At 41.1% G+C, this 20,241-nt stretch overlaps 1 protein-coding gene across 1 annotated transcript in view; it reads right to left on the bottom strand.

The window, feature by feature from the left end:
- The window catches only part of STT3B (STT3 oligosaccharyltransferase complex catalytic subunit B), an 81,640-nt gene that overhangs the window by 12,344 nt on the left and 49,055 nt on the right, over positions 1 to 20,241 (bottom strand). Inside the window, exons 4-10 of the mRNA XM_075271326.1 lie at positions 14,965 to 15,030; positions 12,750 to 12,849; positions 4,699 to 4,797; positions 4,205 to 4,351; positions 3,410 to 3,458; positions 1,777 to 1,931; positions 102 to 313 (exon numbers count right to left, since the gene is read on the bottom strand). Of these exons, the coding sequence (XP_075127427.1) occupies positions 102 to 313; positions 1,777 to 1,931; positions 3,410 to 3,458; positions 4,205 to 4,351; positions 4,699 to 4,797; positions 12,750 to 12,849; positions 14,965 to 15,030 (828 nt within the window). The remainder of the gene's footprint in view (positions 1 to 101; positions 314 to 1,776; positions 1,932 to 3,409; positions 3,459 to 4,204; positions 4,352 to 4,698; positions 4,798 to 12,749; positions 12,850 to 14,964; positions 15,031 to 20,241) is intronic.

Raw genomic sequence — 20,241 nt, forward strand, 5'->3', positions numbered from 1 at the left:
GTCTTAAAACAACATACATAATAGACAGGGTAAATCCAACTAACAGCTAAACAGAGGACATGTCTCAAGTCCGTAACCCTAAACAAAACTATAGAAATTACCTTGTCATAAAGGTTCCCTGAATTCCTTTTATCATCCTCATCACTGCTGTCTTCTACTGGCGGATTTTCTCTTTTCATGTCATCACCCAAATAATGTTCAAAGACATTTGAGAAAGCAATGGCAGAAAGCATGCAGACCACAGGAGTCAAGGTTAACATCAAACGGACCATCACGCCGGCGAAATATACTGCGCTGATTGCATATAGAGCAACTGTGGAGGAAAAGGAAAGAGGTGCATTAATACCATGATAAATATCACGACACGCTACGTAGACACAACTCCCTTGTAGTATAAGAGCCTGGGAGTTACAGCCATAGAACTGCATTGTGTGAGTAAATTAAGTATATAAATCTATCACATGCAACAATTTAGTAGGATGTCCTGCCAGCAGAGGAGTAGCTCACATAACTTGTACTGGCGGAAGGGATGGCATTAGGTAGAACAAGCAGGGGATTATAATAAAATGGAAACGAAAAAAGCAGTAAACACCCCTAACAGCTGGTCAGGAATAAAGGCCGAATTGATGATGATGTTCTAGGTCATGGCAAATAATAGGAAACTTACACCTTAATAAGTGAACCGCCCGCCAAAATGCTAAAAATAGAAAGCCTGAAGTACTGGGCATTCTCCTGTAAAGGTATCTTATAGGGTGTATGTGCCGCTACACACCTTCTAATATCTCAGTGTGTCTTGGTGCATGGACCCCCACAATCAGCCTGTTTGGCTGAGTGAAGCTGACGGGGCATCACATTCTCATTGATTTCAATGGGTTTGCCGTCAGGTTCACTTGGAGATAAAGAACTATACAAGTAATGCGGACAGAAGCTGAAAGGGCATGGCTATTGCCAGACTGCCATAGACTCTTCATTGAAGATCTCACACACCGACTACATCTTATGACCTGTCTCACTGATGTGACAGGTATTCTCAAGACGAACGCAACTTCTAGTTGCCATCAATGGAGTTATTGAAGATTAAAGATGACCTGGCTTCACTCTCTATTATGGTAATGCTACACAGAAGCATAAGCTGGTTCTTCTATTGGATTACATTATTTCACAGAACACTATATGTATGTAAATAGTACTTAAAGAGGACCTTTCATGGTTTGGGGCACAGGCAGTTCTACTGTATATACTGCTGGAAAGCCGACAGTGCAATGAATTTAGCGCACTGTCGGCAGTTTCCAGCAGTATATAGAACTGCCTGTGCCCCAAACCATGAAAGGTCCTCTTTAAAGGGGAGAATATGTGCGCACAGTCCTATGCACATCTGAGGAAAATGTCTGGTCTTCTACAGACCCTTTCATAGAATAGACACATACAAACTAGAATAGGACTCTGCTCCATATACTGTAGATTAGTCCTACGACCTCCACAAAATATGACTGTGCGCGTGGAGCCATAGAATAGGATGGGTCATTAATATAACCATTATTATGGCTCTAAGAACAGACAGCACACGGAGCTAAACGATGATGTTTTCATTGAGCATTATTATTATATATAAGTCATTTATAAAGGAGCCAGACTGTGGGGAAAACCAGAAAAGTCAAGAGTTGAAAAATGAGCTTTTCGCCTCTACATCCCTGGCTAAGTTATGTGATGTGCACGTGCCCTTAGTCTGTCCATTAGCAGCTACTTACAAGCCAAAAACGTCTAGGCACTACTTACCGAATACTCTTTCGTCATTGATATTCTTTATACAGAACCAAAGCCCTGCAGGAAAGGTACAGACTAATATATGAAGGTCAAAGAAGAAGGAAACCCAAGTTGTTGGCTGATGTTCTGACACCGAGGCAATAATGGGGATGTGAATTTTTGCGTACCTATGAAAAGAAATTCCAAAAAGTTAAAAATTACAAGCACAGCGATAGTCACTCCACAAAAATGTACCATATACAGTATGACAGCAGCGTGCCATGTTCTGCTCAGGAGTTCCTGTGAACTGCACACTGTACTGTATACAGTACTCAAAAAATCTACGTTTTTCCCATTACGCGAGGAAATGCAGGTAGACGCAGCGAGGGCAGATCAGCATTACATGAGAGGATCCTGCAGTTTCACTGTCAATTTGTTATCCAGATTTCTCAGTGTGAAAATTGTTGCCAAGAACCAAGCGCTGAAGTCACTGAACCTGATGTTAATAATGACCTCCTAAATACAGACTAAACTGTTTGGCCATTCTTAGAGCGCTAAGCTGCCGGTAATTTCACAGGGATCTGCGGTATAAAGACGCCGCTGATTACCATTTCATTCCAAAACATTTTAGATAACACCTGCCAAATGCTTGGATACCAATTGCATCTAACAAGGGATGTGCCTAGCAATTTTACAGGTCAGTATGCTGTCCAGATGCCTGATCCTCCCCGGCTGTTGAGCTGGCTGGGCTTTTCCATGCGGAGAATAGGAGGATTCCAGCCAGCTACTGGCAATGTTAAATATCCCAGGCCAGCATGTGAATCACGAAACTGTTCACACTACTTGTATATATGTACTGAAAAATGAAACATTATCACTACCCTATGACCACGACAAAGTACAATGGATCAAGGCTCTGTTCACATCTGCATTAACGGAGCAGATTTCTCCCATCTGGCTCTTCTGCCAGCCAATCCTAATGGAAAACATGAACAATCTGCCAAATCCATCAGACAACATTTACCATTTATGCCTGATGGACTCAACCGAAATGTGTCCACCATTTTAACCAAAGCACTCGTTTTACCAGCAAATATTACACAATATGCTACAGACGTTCCATACGGAGCCCGACAGTGCCATCTATATGCAGAGAGAATCAATAGACTCATCGAGAAGTCAAAAACTTAACATGTTTGGGTATGTTCACACTACAGTCAGTCTTGTTGCTGTCATCTTTCAAAGGACGACTGCAACAAACATTACTGGTACTGGAGTAATGGACAAGGACTGATCCCCTCCATTCATGTCCATTGATCAGGTTTGTGTACTTTGTAATTTTTTTTTTTTTTTTTTTTTAAATAAAAGGCTCAAATGCAGACAGACCCCAGATGCCAGACCAACGGGCTAAATCTACAGCTGTCTTAAGATCTGTTACTCTCATTCAGATTGATCAGAGCAACGGACATGAAATAACGACAGTGTGAGCCCACCTTTATAAACAGCAAAAACACAAGGATCTCGTGGAGAATGGGAATGTGTTCCCGACATGCATCGCTGAACTGAGTCTTATTTAACTTAGCATCACATTTATTTGTTAGTGACATTTCTTGGATGGACATCCACTTTAAGCAAAAATAATAATGATAATTAAGATGTTTCTTACCCTGTATCCCAAAGGGAATAAAATCGCCCACTCCAAGGAGCAATGTACCCTATAAGACAAGATAAAGTATCCTGAAGAGAAGTATTCAACATGAAAATTTGCTAACAAGACTAACAGATTAGGTTTACAACTGTGTTGGCGAAAAAAATCTTGCAAGCCAGATTTAGTTTAAAAAAACAAACAAAAACAAAACATAGCCCCTATGAATTCCACAGCTTGCACTGTAGTGCTCATACATACAGTACAATCATAGATAGGGCTCTGTGATTTTGCAGAAAGGGAAAAAAAAATTTTTTTTCAACCCTTCGTAACATTTTCATTTGGAATCTCAATTTTCTTATTTTTGAAAACTGCAACGGGGATGTGTTGGATGTCTTTTGTGGCACAAGATGTAATCTAATCTTAATTCATACCATTTTTTTTTTTTTTTTTTACAGCTATGGTGTTAATCATATTGCATAAGCATTTTTATAGTTTGGGTATTTTGGGAAGCAAAATCTTTAAATGTGTTTGTTTTTAGATGCATAAAAAAAATAAAAATATATGATAAATAGCTGATTAGTGGGGGTCAACTACTGAGCCCTCCCCCCCCCCCCACTGTGGACACAGTTACGTCTTATCTTTGTTATTACGTTCCAGAAATCACACTGATCTGTACACTGCATCTAGTAATATATAGGAATTACCGAGAGGAAAAGCAGAAAGAAGAAGCATCTGACAAGTGCGGAGGGTTTCCATAGCATCTCTAGATATCAGATGTGGTGTGTGACTCATGCAGAATACTGAGCAGCTTACCTGTGTAGGTTAAGTAGATAACTGTTAGGAACACGATTCCAGCAGCGAGCGAGACCCCCAGAAAGAAGAGGGTCTGGAACTCCTGCTTTGTCAGCTTGTCTCTAAGGTACTGGAGGAAAGCATATGCCTGCAGCAGAGCAAAAACACCTAAAATAGACAAAAGATAAGACAAATCAACAATAACTGGGGAATACACGGCACAAAATTACTACCTTTACATAATATTTCAGGGGGTTTTCTGGCAATAGCCTATTCATAGGATAGGTCATGAATATCAGATTGGAAGCTCTAACCACACAATGTACATGCAATTACACAAACACGCACAAAAAATTATAAAAAAAAAAGAAAAAAAAAAAAGCATTAAAATAGCAATAGACAAAAACACACAATCACGAAGAGGGAAGGAAAGGATATAAAGGGTACAAATGCAGTCACACTGGCTTATAGACACCATGCAGGCCTATGTACAGAATGACCTGAGGATCACTTACCTGCGGCCGCCATGTGCTCGCTAGTACGGATGGGTTGGAATCCAACAAAGGGAATTTGCATGGATAATATTAACCCCACGATGTAAAAAGTACTGTATGCTTCAGAGGAGAAAACAGAACAAAAGAAAGCATTAATGAGCAATTCACAGATAAGTCCTATTTATCACGGATGTGTGGAGAGAAATACAATTAACCCCGTTATTATCAGGAATAATCTGAAGAAAACCTCCATAGTCTGTGACTGCAAATAGCACCGAAGCATAATAGTAATACTACAGTGAAATCAGAAAATAACCTGGCAATACAAATAATAGTAAAAACAGCTATGGAGGAGCATTGTAAAACAAGGATATCCAAATCAATGAAGTCTAACATCATGGAATAGTATTCAATATAGGACTAGGCAGAACAGCATTGTTGGGCACAGGGGAGCCCTCGCCTTATGGGAATTGTAGTGTTAGTCAGGTGGTAAATGAACCACAATAATCATTTCTGGATGAATAACAAACTTATTGATTCCTGCTGAATTTCTTTTATGTGAAATACATGTGTTAGAAATTTCTTACAGCAAAATGCATCTCTGGGAAAGCTCCGCCAGCCCACTCCCTACTGAGAACACCTGTACCCAGCCGAGTGTGCAGGTGCATATGGGGTGGTAGGAATATAAGGTGGTCAGGCAGGGGTTTAAGGTGTACGGCCACTATCAGACATTTATAAACCCCCTCTGCAATAGAAGAAAGCTTTCATACACCTCTTACATACATGACTTGTTTGTTAGGAACTAATAACAGGCATTCTGCTGGGGATTTACTCTACCACCTCCCATGAGCCTGAGAACTAAACTGTGCGATAATCTGGGCATTCCTGAATATGTAATGCATGTGTACTAATGTATACTAGGGCATGTAGGCTTTAAACATTAGATCTTACATTTCTCCAAGGAGTTGGTCCCCAAGAAACTCAATCACACACCATAAGGGACGTTATGCAGAGCACCACCATCCCAATATAGTCTCACACATGCTTGAAAAATTCAGGTGTAATAGGGGCATGTCAGAGCCTTAAAGGGCTCCAACCAGGAAATGACGGGTGCACAAGCGGAAATTCAATAGGCGGAGTTACATCTGTAGGATAGGAAGAGGCCATCACCCAGGTGTAGAGGGGACAGAGATTCCAACCTGGAGGCCGAGCCCTTTGTTGGCTTTGATAAGAGACTCTTCTTAACTGTAAGAAAACTTGTATGACTGCAACAGGTTGGTTGTGGCAAACTTGCCGGCAACTAAGGCCCGGTTCACATCTGCGTTCGGGTCATTCCATTCCCTTATCCACATGAAATATGTGGAGAGAAACACTTTTCTCTCCGTATTTTTTGTGCGGAAACACCACAGACCCCATTATAGTCTATGGGGCTTGCGGGTTTCCTTAGGTAACTGCTTTTTTATGCGGATAGGTTTCCTTTCGGGCGGGGGGGTGGGGGTGTCCCCAAGCAGAATGGAAACCCAAAAGCAGATTAGAACCAGGTCTGACCTGCTGCATTCATTGTCATATTCCTAAAAACTGCTTTTTCAATGCAACTGTGCATCAACTTTGCCAACTAAAAGGGTATGATGGCACCGTGCATAATGTCCCCTACAATAACCCAAGGCTAGTTTGGTATCAAGCTTCCTGATGATAGACTCTCTTTAAATACTAGTTATGGTGCCCCCTGGCATTCTGTTCATTCTCTCTCAGAATGACCACCTAAATATCCAGTGTTAAATAAGAACACAGATTCCTATAGTGTGGCCAAAACAGTAATAGGAATAACACCAATAAGCCTACTTATACGTATGTTGGCTCCTATTATAACTTTTGGAAGCATCATTCCCCTGCCCCCCCCCCCCCCCCCCCCCCACACACACACACACTGTCATGTGACTGACAATACTCCTTCTTGTACATAGAATCAGTCACGCGACAGATTGGAATAGAAGGGAGGCAGAAGAATGAGCCCCCCTCTGCATTCCTGGGGACGACAGGGTATCGGCATATAAAATATCCCCTTATAATGCATCTAAATTAAAAATTACAATAATATGTATTCATGGGGCACCCTATAATACCTGCTATGCACCATCATGGTGAATCCATTAGTTAAATCAGATGAATTACAAGGAGGAAGCCCTAAAGTAACCCGGATCCTGATACTGGATCCTACTCGTCGCTCGGTAAAGCACAAGAAAACATGGCAGTATTCTATTTCATGTGTCTGGCAGAAACACTTTAGCTCCCTTTGTTTAATGTCATTGAGAAGAATATCCTTTTTGAAGTGTTGGAATAAATCCTTTGGTTTAGCCCCTTTACTGCAGTAATTCATAGCACTGAAGAGGTTTGTAGCACAGAACAAAGTCAAGGCATGTCGCACAATCCAGGCGAGGAAGACGGCGTCTTAAATTGTGTCACATAATTCCACCTAAAGCCGTTATATATAATAATTGTTAGAGTGCCATCCTGTGGAAACAGCCGCAACATACATTTGTCTGTGGAAATGTCTGGCATGGCTGCAAGTGGATAAACACCACGATATAATGAATCCCCGTGCTATGCGGGAACACAGATCTTATCGCAGTCAAAGCTGTCACACTATGCACAAACTTATACACTCGCTCCAGGTGAAGGATTGGATTGCATTATATTCTCCGCAGAGCTCCGGCACATTACGACAAGTGCAGCATAGCGTATAGGGGTGGTGTAAATATTATAACATATTCCAGATTACTCTCTAAAAATGGATTTTTTTTTTGTGAAAAGGGGGCAGTTAGGCTACACATGGAGCCAATGACCTAAAAGGGAGCTACAACACGTACCAGTGGCCTTAGGACACAATATTCTCAATATATAGACTTTTTTGGACTATTGTAACTAGGAAACCAGATTCAATGTACAACTGGGGGTTACAACATATCAGCATGGTAGGTCACTGGTAAAATATATATACGGTCGGTGTGTGTGTGTGTATATAATTTTTTATGTAATGGAGTACAATAACTGAACATGGCATAACCCTCGTCTAAGATGAATCTGTCCTCAGGGTAGGTCCCGTTTCGATGAAGCCATCTGTCTGAAACCCCATCTCCTCAATGACTTAGAAGGAGCTCTCAGCCATTGAGCATGGTTACAAAGGAAGCAGATCATGTCACCGCTCAATGTTCCTGAATACTCGAGAGACACCTTGCTTCTACAGTATCAGTGGCTAGGACTTGCCTCTTCTATTTTTTTTTTTCCTTACAAATGATCAGTCATAAGTGATAGAAAAATAACCTGTGCAGGTTACATTTAGACTGTAGATTTGTAGCAGATTTTACATTTCGAGGCTTTAAAAACTGCAGTATGAACATAACCCAACTGCATGAAGGGGCTTCTAGTCCTCACGCTGAATATGACAGTCTGTCACTTGTATCTGGAATTTATTTTAACTGGTTATCCATACACTTTCCCCCAAGGTAAATGTATGCAATTTTCTGTGCTGCCAAAGGACAAGACTAGAAAGAAGTCATTTCTTCACGTCAGTTTAGAGGTGGCTGTCGCTAGGGGCAAGATCACTCTAGAGGTGGCCATACACAAAATTGCAAAGTTATCAGATGTTAAGATACTCAATTATTATTATTTTTTAATACAATCTGTGATAGTGCCGTATCACTCTATTGCTATTGAGCACGCATGCATGCGCAGAAGAGCATGCATGTGCAAGCTAGTAAGAACATCTTGCAGATAAGCAAGCATTTAGCGAACAACTATTGTGTATGAATGGGCACCAAAAATAAGTTATCTGCATCCTGCGAATATATGATAGATCAATAAGGGTCTGGTCAGGTGGGGTCCTACTGTTACGAGAATAGAGGTCTGATGGAGTAGCGGATCAACCATGGCCACTAAAGAGAAAAGACAACTACAACGTCCCCTGCAGCACTCTGGCAATGACAAAATTCTCACCCATATGCTGAAACTGAAGTCCACAATACAAAGTGACTTTTACCTGCGGACTTCAACCTTTACACAGCAGGAAAGCCACAGTAGTGTTTTTTCTTTTGGCCATGGTGGCTTGCAGGAGAACGTGCTACAAAACCTTCCTGCAGAAATTCTACAGCGTTCTTGCACGGTGTCGTCCTAGCCTAAAGGGTTAATGTCGCTCAGCAAAAAGTCAACTTTTGCTAACATTTAATATACTGCCTTTACATGTTTCTCAGCCGGCGCACCTCTGCCAAGAAATGGAAAGGGATTAAAATCAACCTTATTTGCTTGAAGTAATTAAAATAAAGATGAAAAAAAAATGGCCATTTTTGTTTTTCTACATGTAACAGGATTTCAGCGATTACATCTCATTGAAGAAAATATGCAACAGAATTTACGCAATGGGAAGAGAAAAGCGACAACCCTGGCTCTTAATTACAAAAAGTAATTGGTTACACTAATTTTGCTTTCTTTGTAGTTTATAAAGGCCTTATCAAAGGCTAGCACTTGGATATAATAGTTTCTGCTCAGCAAGGAAATTGCAACAAGATGAGGTCAATGCAGAGAATGTTCCATCAGAAACGTCTCTTATTATGCTGTGATAAGTAGCGCTTTATATATCACAGATATTACAGCGTGTCACAATACTATATGGTGCCGCTATAGGGTTACCAGGGGCATATGGGCCTTGTCTGCTTGAGAAGGTGGTTGTTTTGGGAGAGAGTCTCTTTAATACAACAAAGGCCATGTTCATACCAGAAACCTGAAATATACTGGGGCAGGATAAAGCTTCCCATCTTACTCCTTTTCTCTGATGGATCCGGTCATATTTCTCCTTAAAAGGAGAGTCTGCCACCACGCTCACCTAAACGGAATGCCTTTTATCCATGAAAATTTGTAACTCAATTACTTATTACAGAGACTTATTTATAATTTATATATTACAGAGATATTAATTTATTTCATCATATGCATATCAGCAATCTAGAGCACAGAGGGCAGGTCTGTTGCTCCAAACAGCTCCAATACGTATATACGAACATGTAACATTTCTGTATATATTCCCAGTCTGATAACACGGGAGAGGCGGGGGGAGAGAAGATGTATTACAGCAGTGTGGAGTTTAGCCGTTTGGAGCAATAGCGCCACCCTCAGTGCTCTAGACTGTTCATTTGCACATTGTGAAAAATGAATTTCTAAGGAAATTGAGGCCCGAATTTCAGGGGAGAAAAAAAAACAACACATCACCCTGGGGTCCGCGATCAGGTGAAGGTCCAAGCTGAAGAGTAGTCAACATGTCCATGCATATCATCATCCGAAAATATAGTAAATACTGAATATGCAGCCAAGGTATTTAAAAAAAAAAAAAAAAAAAAAAAAAAAAAAAAAAAAAAAATTATATTTATACATTTTTGGCACTATAGAGCATTATACTGTGTAGGGGCCACAAATCTTGTATTATGCCATGGTGGAGGGGCATTATTGAGGCATCAGAGTGCTGGCGTGAGCATTGACATGACATCAGCCTGTGCAGGAGCACCAATGTGGCATAATACTATTGTAGGGCATTAAGGTGCCATCATACTGTTGTGCCATCATACTGTTGCGGGTCACTAAAATGGCATACTTTATCAGGGAATTAAGGATTATTATACAGAGTATGGAAAACGAGTGGGATATTAGTACCCCACGCATAATTTAACACCCCATTAGTGGCCTTAACATTGTGATCCATCATATCATGCCCCTCAGTGCCTATCCCCAGCTCCCATCCACATAGTATAATGCTCCTGTGCGTCCCCTACAAAGAACGGACACTAACAGCAGGAGCCATCTCCCAACTGCTTTGCCCAAAACCGATACCTTACAAAAGTGGGAGCAGGGATCAGCAATTCTACCTGCACAGAACTGGGTATCTGGTTTGTCCTGACCGCTGGGATCATAAAACGGTCAGGAGCCCGCACAACTTACTGTGGTCCACCTGTTGAATAGCCCTGATGTTGAATTTCTTCCAATTCTCAACTTGTCAGCCCCATTGATACTGACCTCTATAATTTTTAATATGGCTAAAAAGAAAATGTGAAGAGCTGACAATTCTAGATAACTTTGCAATTGCATCTCTTAAGATTCCTCTTTTTTTCTGGTGCTCATAAGCACAATTGTATAACTCAAAATCCTAAATTTAGCATAGCCAGTTTTCAAGACGAGTTATTCAGTACACGTGAAGTCTTATCACTATGTTTTATACATACACAGAACACAATACCACAATGTACAATGTGCCGCTTCACATTCTACAAAGATACAGCGTTCTGAGATATTGACTCTATTGTAATGTGAGCAAAGCTGAAACCACAAATGATACTGTATTACTAAATTATAAGAGCTAGTCTGCCTGCAAAACACAGCAATAGGATATAAAAGCGTGGTCTGTAATAGCAGTCTGCCCACTATTTGCCATGTTTTCTTACATTTCTCTGGAAATGCTTTGATAGCATCTGTAGGATTAGAAATCAGTCGGTCTGGCCTCATTCTCACCAGCAGTACTGTCGCTAAGTGTCATGGGGCTTTAACAAAAACACATTAAGACCGATTTGCCCGTGGCGTTTTACAGTGCTTGCAAAGTGGATGGGATTCACGTGAATCCCATGCCCACTTTGCGTTTAGAGCCGAAGCGCGGACATGTTACGATTTCCAAAACGGACAGAGTTTTGGAAATCACAGCATGTCAATTATATCTACGGAAAAGCCGGCGGCTTTCCCGTAGATATAATTACAACAAAGTCCACGGAGGAAAACTCTGAACTTTCTGTTCAAAGCGCTGTAGAAAGAACCTGTCTCATGTGAACAGAGCGATAAGGCAAATACATGACCAGAGGTCACACGTGCTCATTGCTAACTCTATATACAGGGGTAGTATGGGGGACACTATCACAATAATGGGGTCCGAGAACCAACTTCGTGAATACACATTTATCTTCTATGTCTTTGATTTTCAGGCAGTATGTGTGACAATTTTGCAATACATTTTGGCTCCTTTTTGTGAAATCCTAACTCTATTCTTCCCCTTGTTTCTGTATTGAGAGCTGTTCCTGCCTCTCACTGAATGTTAATGTGTATGGAGTACAGACGACGTAAAATGTAGAGAAAATGAGGGTAGGGGAGGGTCACTTCAAAGCGGACAATATAAAACGCACAAACTTGCTTTTGGTGTCACATGGAAGAGGAGATTCTACTAATGACAAATACTGCCAGAAAATAGCTGTCCCAAAGATTATTTCCGCTTTAAAATCCCTTCTGGTAGGACTAGCTCATTTCTTTCCTTCAAGACCCAAGATACCATTATGGCTGCCTATGGAGGATACGGTATTTTGGGTAAATTCCAGTTTAACAACCTCTGCAATCTGATTAATATTAAAGTCCTGTAAAATTTCTTACACTGGCAAGAAGAAAAAAAAAATCCTGACTTGAAATAATACCGAGAAACGGATGACTAATAGGTAATTGCATAGCGCTTGGAAACAGAGCGGCGAGCCTAACAGTGCCCATAGTAATAGACAAACATGATTTAAGCATCTGGTTAAGGCTTATTCAGACAAGACTCCTTGACTCATTTACCTCATTCACTGAAATCAAGATAGATTATTACACAATTTGATGAAGTTTTGAATCAGCGAGGATGCTCAGTGTTAGACTGATCTTAAAATGACACTACAGGCGCATACACATGGCAAAGCAGCCATGCGGTTCTGTATTATGGACCTTGGGGCACTGTTTGTCACAGTACAATGCTTCAGCACAGAAATATATTCTCCTCTAGATGCAATGAACGGCTTCTAAGGAAAATACTTCCTATAAAAAAGGTGTTGGAACTTGTCAGAATGTTTTATGGATGGATATAAAAGCCTCAGTATCTATGTACTACAGCAGAGATACTAGTAGGTACCATTTGGGTCTCGGCAGCTGGAGAGGAGTAATACATGTCTAAGGAGCGTGCAGCCATACTGTTCTGGGCTGTACATGAATTTGTAATCTATGTATCAGGATATGTAGTAGCTTACCTATGTAGACTCTCTTGCTGTATCGCTGCATCAACAGCAACACAAACACATGAAGTGGAATAAGATTTATGATAAACACGTAGCCACCCCAAGCAGACACCTAAAAGAGAAGAGGGAACAAAAGTGAAAAAAACCATAAAGCCTTTAAAGGGGTTGTCCCATAACAAGGATCCTATCTATACTGATAGTTTATGTGGATATAAGACTTTTCCTAAATACATTGCTTTATCAAAGCTGCTTTGTTTGGCCGCTATCTTATTGACTTCATTGTTTACATGCATTTCTATGACCACGGACCCGGACCACAGGCTTATCTGCTCAGTCCCCAAGTGATGTAGCTGCCTGCTCTCAGGAGGGGAGGGAGGGGCTGAGTGCTGGAAGCAGCTCTGAGCTGTGTATGTCTCTGCCACAGACAAGAACGGAGCTCCTCAGATGGGGGAGGTGAGAGCTCCAGGATTTCTGAGCGCTTATCTCTTGCTCTTCCACTTATCAGTCGGTTTAATTGAATCTGGCTGATAAGGGCTGAGATAGGGAGTCCAGTACCTCTGAATGTATTACAAACTGAATCAAATCCAGCTCTGCTACTTTAGCCTCTACATCAGCTTCATACTGTGGTAATTCATTTACAACCAATCCCTCATTACTGATTGTAAACATAGCAGATGATAGAGCCAGTGAAATCCCGCCCACCAATGTGCCGAGAAAACCAGGAAGTGAAGAGAGCACACAGCCTGCAGGCTGCTGAACAAGCGTGATGGGAATACCCCTTTAATGACTAAATTAAGGACATCTCCGTTGTGTACTGCACAACATGTTGCTACTGTATAGGGTACCTAAGGTTGAATTCACATCGGCAGTATCCATTCTGTAAAAAGGAATGAACGCCAAAGACTGATCTGTCCACAAACTGAGCCGGACAGATCCCATTGACAATATTTGGGGTCTACTGGGTATCCCCATCATTTTGCCACAAACACAGGACACAGACGTGAACGTAGATTAAGCAAGACGGCTAGAACTACATGTCTAATAATTTAGGACACAAAAACGAATAAAACTTTAATGCTTTATAATTACAGGCTGCAGAAAGATTAGCTTAATAAATAATCAGCACTTAATGTTCAAGCTTGGAAGGATAAGCTAGAGGTAGATCACCGGCTTACAGCAAGACACAAATTACTACACACAAAAGATAGAAAATTACATAATCAATGGGATATACAGTATTGATATAGCATTTACACAAGGATTGAATAGAGTTGTGCTGCACAGAAGGGAAAAAAAAAAATAGACAAGGGTGGGGCGATGAGGGATGGGTAACACCAACAATCTTAAATGCCACAATATAAGAAAGGAAGACTAAGAGTTTACAAACAGTAGCCTTTGGGTGCATTCACACTGAGTAAACGCTAGCTTATTCTGAACGTAAAACACGTTCAGAATAAGCGGCGTCTAAAGCAGCTCCATTCATTTCTATGGGAGCGGGGATACGAGCGCTCCCCATAGAAATGAATGGGCTGCTTCTTTCACTCCGTGCAGTCCCATTGAAGTGAATGGGGAGTGCCGGCGTGTACGCTCCGGCATGAGCAGAGCTTGCCGTATACGCCGGCACTCCCCATTCACTTCAATGGGACTGCTCGGAGTGAAAGAAGCAGCCCATTCATTTCTATGGGGAGCGCTCGTATCCCCGCTCCCATAGAAATGAATGGAGCTGCTTTAGACGCCGCTTATTCTGAACGTGTTTTACGTTCAGAATAAGCTAGCGTTTACTCAGTGTGAATTCACCCTTTAACCCTATTGGTCATCATCTAGAAACAACAGAGAACAACCCTAGTGTTCGGGGGTGTGTGGTTCTATACTGCACCAGAATTGATGGAAGCAATGGCAAAATGGGATTTCTAAGCATGCTGCACAGCTTTGCATCTGCCAAATACTAGGAACTGATGCCAATCTCTGCAGGTGCACTAGAGGGAAGGGTTGCCAGGGTCTCCACTACTAGCAGAATACACTGGAGAGGGGTGTAAATGTTCATCTTTTAAGAATTCACGCAAGGATGAGCTCTGTTGCTTGGATGGGTAATGGAGTCCAGAGCCCGCAGGTCTGGATAATATGAACACAATCAAATTATAGTAAAAGTAGCCATAAATTATATCCAGAAGTACACAGCTATAGTATTCGTCAGCGGCACATCAACTCTCGCCAGAGGTGTACGTACCATGTAGAAATAAGACAAACAGCAGCATATTGTCCAGAACACTGAGCCAGTTTTCACAGATTTCACCTGAAAGAATGAAAAAATAAAAAGATTTAATGACTTTTTTTTTTTGCACAAGGAGTGCTCACTGTATAGAAAACGACATCTAGAATAAAAGCAGACACACTGACCCAAGTAATAACAGCTGCCCTGAGCTTGCACCTTGTAGGATATTGTTCACATGCTCAGCATCTGACAAGCCTGACTTGTATTTTATAAAGGATTTGTGGCAGGGACACTTATTCTAGCTGTGGATGTGGCGGCAGAACCACATGAGGAATATCCCTATTGTAATTCAATGGGTCTAAGCCATGGTTTATTCTGTGCCGTGCCTGTGAGATATATGTACTGTCTTCTACTGTCGCGTGAGCTAAAACCTGCTCAGAGATTTCTGGAGAAAGTAAATGGGGTAGTGCTGGAATTTTAGTAGATTTGATTAAGTTTATAAATTCTCATCAAATCCTGAATGTGGTGGTAAAACCCAGGTATATCATATATATCATATCAAGCTTAGATGAAGCGTTCAAGGCTCAGTGCACTTGTATGGTGACTTATAAATACAACTGAGCCAAAAACCTCTGCTTATGGGTCTAAAGTCTGAACGTTGTACTAGACAAGATAAACTGAACTAGCAATAGCAAACCAAACCAAACAATGACAGTGTAAGGAAAGCAGCATGGGAGTAAGAGTTTAAGTAATGCTCCAAGATGCTCATGATCAGTGTTGCATACACAGCAGCAAGTCTGTGATGGAGCGTCCCCTGCCTCCTGCTAGTAATAAGCCTTACTCCCTGTCAACTCTTACAAGCAGGAGACAGAGTATGAAGCTGCATCTAATAGGATGCTCAAGAGCTTTATTATTATTATTATTTTTAACACAGATAGTACAGACAGTAAAGTGAGTGTTCTAATACTACATGTAATGATTATATGGGCAAGAAAAGGACCTAATCGTGTGGTTCACATTAAATCAGCCACACACAAGACACCCCAGAGAGTAGTGATCACATGACACAGGTGCCCAAAATAAAGGGCTATAAATCTATGTATGCAACAGAGTTGGTATGAAACGAGTTAAGCAGCTGCAATATTGCTGTGAGTTAGCATTATATGTGCACAATAAATCACAGATGTGCAGAGTGCTTCTTTAAGTCTGTCACTTTCCATATGATTTAGACTAAGATACTACTAGAAAGTGACAGATCTGCTCTCCAAGGTTTCTTCTAACAATGTGATATAATTATCTTCAATGCCAGGTTTTACACAATGCATGAAGTGTGTGTAGGTTTTCACCATATGTGATTATTTTCTGGAATCTATTGCTCATTCCTTTTTGCCTTCCATTTTTTTTCCTTTTTTAAGTGACAGCTTGGCGGCTCACATGTAAATCCTTGTCTGATCGCAGCATATACGACAGCCAAAATGAAACGGCACAAAGAAAACATGAGTAAGCAGTTGTGAGAAACTTCTTCATAAATGCTCTAGAAATCAGCTTTGGTAGCCGTACGTGTGTGTACAGGCTCAAGCACACTGCTGAATTAAAGAACCATAAAAAGTCCCCCATACAAGTGTATGGGTGCCCCTATATTATATCTTTAGGGTTCCAATTTTATTACTCACTTCAGCATCCGGAGTCTGTGGACCTAAATGCCAAAGCAGACTAATTTCTGGCTGCCACATTTTAAGCACAAATAAATTTAATATTTGTGCAAACAGATATACAAGGGCTTATTTTTTTATAGGATAAATAGCATTTTTACACCATTTTGGTGTATCTGTAATATATTAACATATTAGCTAATTAACATATTAACTGTTCCTAGTAGGAATGCAATTGTGCCATTTACCACATGACATAATATGTTCATCAATTGGATTGAACAGTGGTTTTTCCGTCTGCAAATACTGATCAGCAATTTGCAAAAAAACAAAAAAAAAAAACAAAAAAAAAAAAAACATGTCAGTACATCATCCGCAATCACGGATCCGCAAAATGGCACTTGTCTGTGCCGCAAAAGCAGACAGATCTAGGACACGCTTCACTATTTGGGAACCCCAGACGTGTATGGGCCCATAGAAATGTATGGGTCTGCAGCTAAAGATACGGTTGTGTGCATGGGGTCTTACAGAACGGGACTATAAGTCTGGTACTCTCAATGAAATAAACAACAGTGAACACACTGTCCTTACTCCTGCTTGATTTAGAAAGGGTGACAAGTCTTCCGATTCTCCTTGATGGTAAGGATCTAATCAGTTTGACACCCAATAATCTGTAAGTTATCTTGTATCCCCTTTAAGTCTAAGGTCTCATGAGGCATCCTGCAGCAAAAAAGCGCTGCAGGAAAAATCAGTGGCAATGCATCGTGGTCCTTCCCACAAAACTGTTTCAATTATGCCTACAGGGAAAGCACCGGCATGTCGGTAGGTATAATTGACATCTTGCGATTTCCAAAACTGCAACAGTTTTGGATATCGCAGAGTTTCCGCTGTGCATATTTTATCGCAGAGTGGGAATGGGCAGGTGACAAAAAAAAAAAAAAAATTCTACTGTAGCGTTCAGGCTACATGGGCCCCTGGCCTAAAGTGGTATTCTGCGAAAAAGATATGGATGATTTATCCTTAGAGAAGTCATTGATTCAGATCATTGGGCCCCAAATAATCAGCTTTATTGTATACTAGGCACGGCAAACTTGCCATGGACATGCCTGGCACTGCAGCTCAAACGCTTGAAAGGGAGTGGGCTACAGAAAGGTCATATAACTGAATCATGTCTTCAGAACCCCACCCCCGCCACAAAAAGAAAAAACAAACAACAAGAAAAACAACCACATACAACATGCCCCCAACATTGATCAGCAGGGGTTTTGGGAGTTGGACACCTACAGATCTGGCATGTCTGCCCTATCCCAAAAATAGATTCTCAAGGTGATGACCATCTTTACTTAGCTACCAGTGCTGTCCCTGTACATACCCTAGGAAACAAAATACTGTGTTATACTTGTACCCCATTTTATAACTTTTAATTTGTTTTAGATTTAAAAATTGAGCTTTGTCAACCTCGGGCGACTTGTTTAATCCGCCTCTTACGCAGTCACGCTTTACACTGATTCAGTGTCTATATGCTTATATTACAATCTAAAAATTGCAAGTAAAATAAGTGTGTTATAAGGCATGAATGATAAAAGGAGATTAATGAGAAGCAAAAATCCACTTTAGCATTATTTTCTTAGTCCTGGAGAATCCTGAATAATCCTGATCAATCGTGTATCCAAGGGATTACAAGAATAAATGCTCCATTTTCTTATACGATTCACAACTCTACAAATATATAAACTTTATATAAAATTATATATATTATATATATATATATATATATATATATATATATATATATATATATACATATATACACACACACACACACACACCGGCCACTTTATTAGGTACACCATGCTAGTAACGGGTTGGACCCCCTTTTGCCTTCAGAACTGCCTCAATTCTTCGTGGCATAGATTCAACAAGGTGCTGGAAGCATTCCTCAGAGATGTTGGTCCATATTGACATGATGGCATCACACAGTTGCCGCAGATTTGTCGGCTGCACATCCATGATGCGAATCTCCCGTTCCACCACATCCCAAAGATGCTCTATTGGATTGAGATCTGGTGACTGTGGAGGCCATTGGAGTACAGTGAACTCATTGTCATGTTCAAGAAACCAGTCTGAGATGATTCCAGCTTTATGACATGGCGCATTATCCTGCTGAAAGTAGCCATCAAATGTTGGGTACATTGTGGTCATAAAGGGATGGACATGGTCAGCAACAATACTCAGGTAGGCTTTGGCGTTGCAACGATGCTCAATTGGTACCAAGGGGCCCAAAGAGTGCCAAGAAAATATTCCCCACACCATGACAGCACCACCACCAGCCTGAACCGTTGATACAAGGCAGGATGGATCCATGCTTTCATGTTGTTGACGCCAAATTCTGACCCTACCATCCGAATGTCGCAGCAGAAATCGAGACTCATCAGACCAGGCAACGTTTTTCCAATCTTCAATTGTCCAATTTCGATGAGCTTGTGCAAATTGTAGCCTCAGTTTCCTGTTCTTAGCTGAAAGGAGTGGCACCCGGTGTGGTCTTCTGCTGCTGTAGCCCATCTGCCTCAAAGTTCGATGTACTGTGCGTTCAGAGATGCTCTTCTGGCTACCTTGGTTGTAAGGGGTGGCTATTTGAGTCACTGTTGCCTTTCTATCAGCTCGAACCAGTCTGGCCATTCTCCTCTGACCTCTGGCATCAACAACGCATTTCCGCCCACAGAACTGCCGCTCACTGGATGTTTTTTCTTTTTCGGACCATTCTCTATAAACCCTAGAGATGGTTGTGCGTGAAAATCCCAGTAGATAAGCAGTTTCTGAAATACTCAGACCAGCCCTTCTGGCACCAACAACCATGCCACGTTCAAAGGCACTCAAATCACCTTTCTTCCCCATACTGATGCTCGGTTTGAACTGCAGGAGATTGTCTTGACCATGTCTACATGCCTAAATGCACTGAGTTGCCGCCATGTGATTGGCTGATTAGAAATTAAATGTTAACGAGCAGTTGGACAGGTGTACCTAATAAAGTGGCCGGTGAGTGTGTGTGTATATATATATATATATATATATATTCCATAAAAAGTTCACAGATTAAAAATAAATAAAATGTGGAAATACTAATTTCCAGCAAATCTGCTTCTATAGCCGGTAGGAGAGTTTTCTATATTGAAACCACAGCATGATATGGCAGTTCTACAATGGAGGTATGAAAATGAAATTTCTACAATCTATCTTTTCTGCCTCAAGCGCTTTCATTATCAGAACTTCACTTTCATGTACTTCACTTTGACTGACAACCTTGTAGGTAAACCACCAATGTATTATTCACTGGAGCAGGGGAAGGTGAACCAACACCACAAACCGTATCCAACCCTTCATGATCACAGCCAAGATTAAAGGGGAAGTCCACCCTCAAACCGCTTTTTATCATCCTGGAGCCAGTCTATCATTGTAGAGCTAACATAACATCTTATTCTAGGTTATTGTTATTATGGCCACTGAAATAAGATGCTTGCTGCACATTTACCAAAGATCTCCAGTGGAAACACAACCCCCTACCTATCACCTGACTATCTCACACAGGTCATATGTCTTGCAATGCTGTCTATTCTCACTACAATAAGGTTTGTTTCATGCT

This window comes from Leptodactylus fuscus, chromosome 4, assembly GCF_031893055.1.
Source record: "Leptodactylus fuscus isolate aLepFus1 chromosome 4, aLepFus1.hap2, whole genome shotgun sequence".
NCBI classification, from domain to species: domain Eukaryota; kingdom Metazoa; phylum Chordata; class Amphibia; order Anura; family Leptodactylidae; genus Leptodactylus; species Leptodactylus fuscus.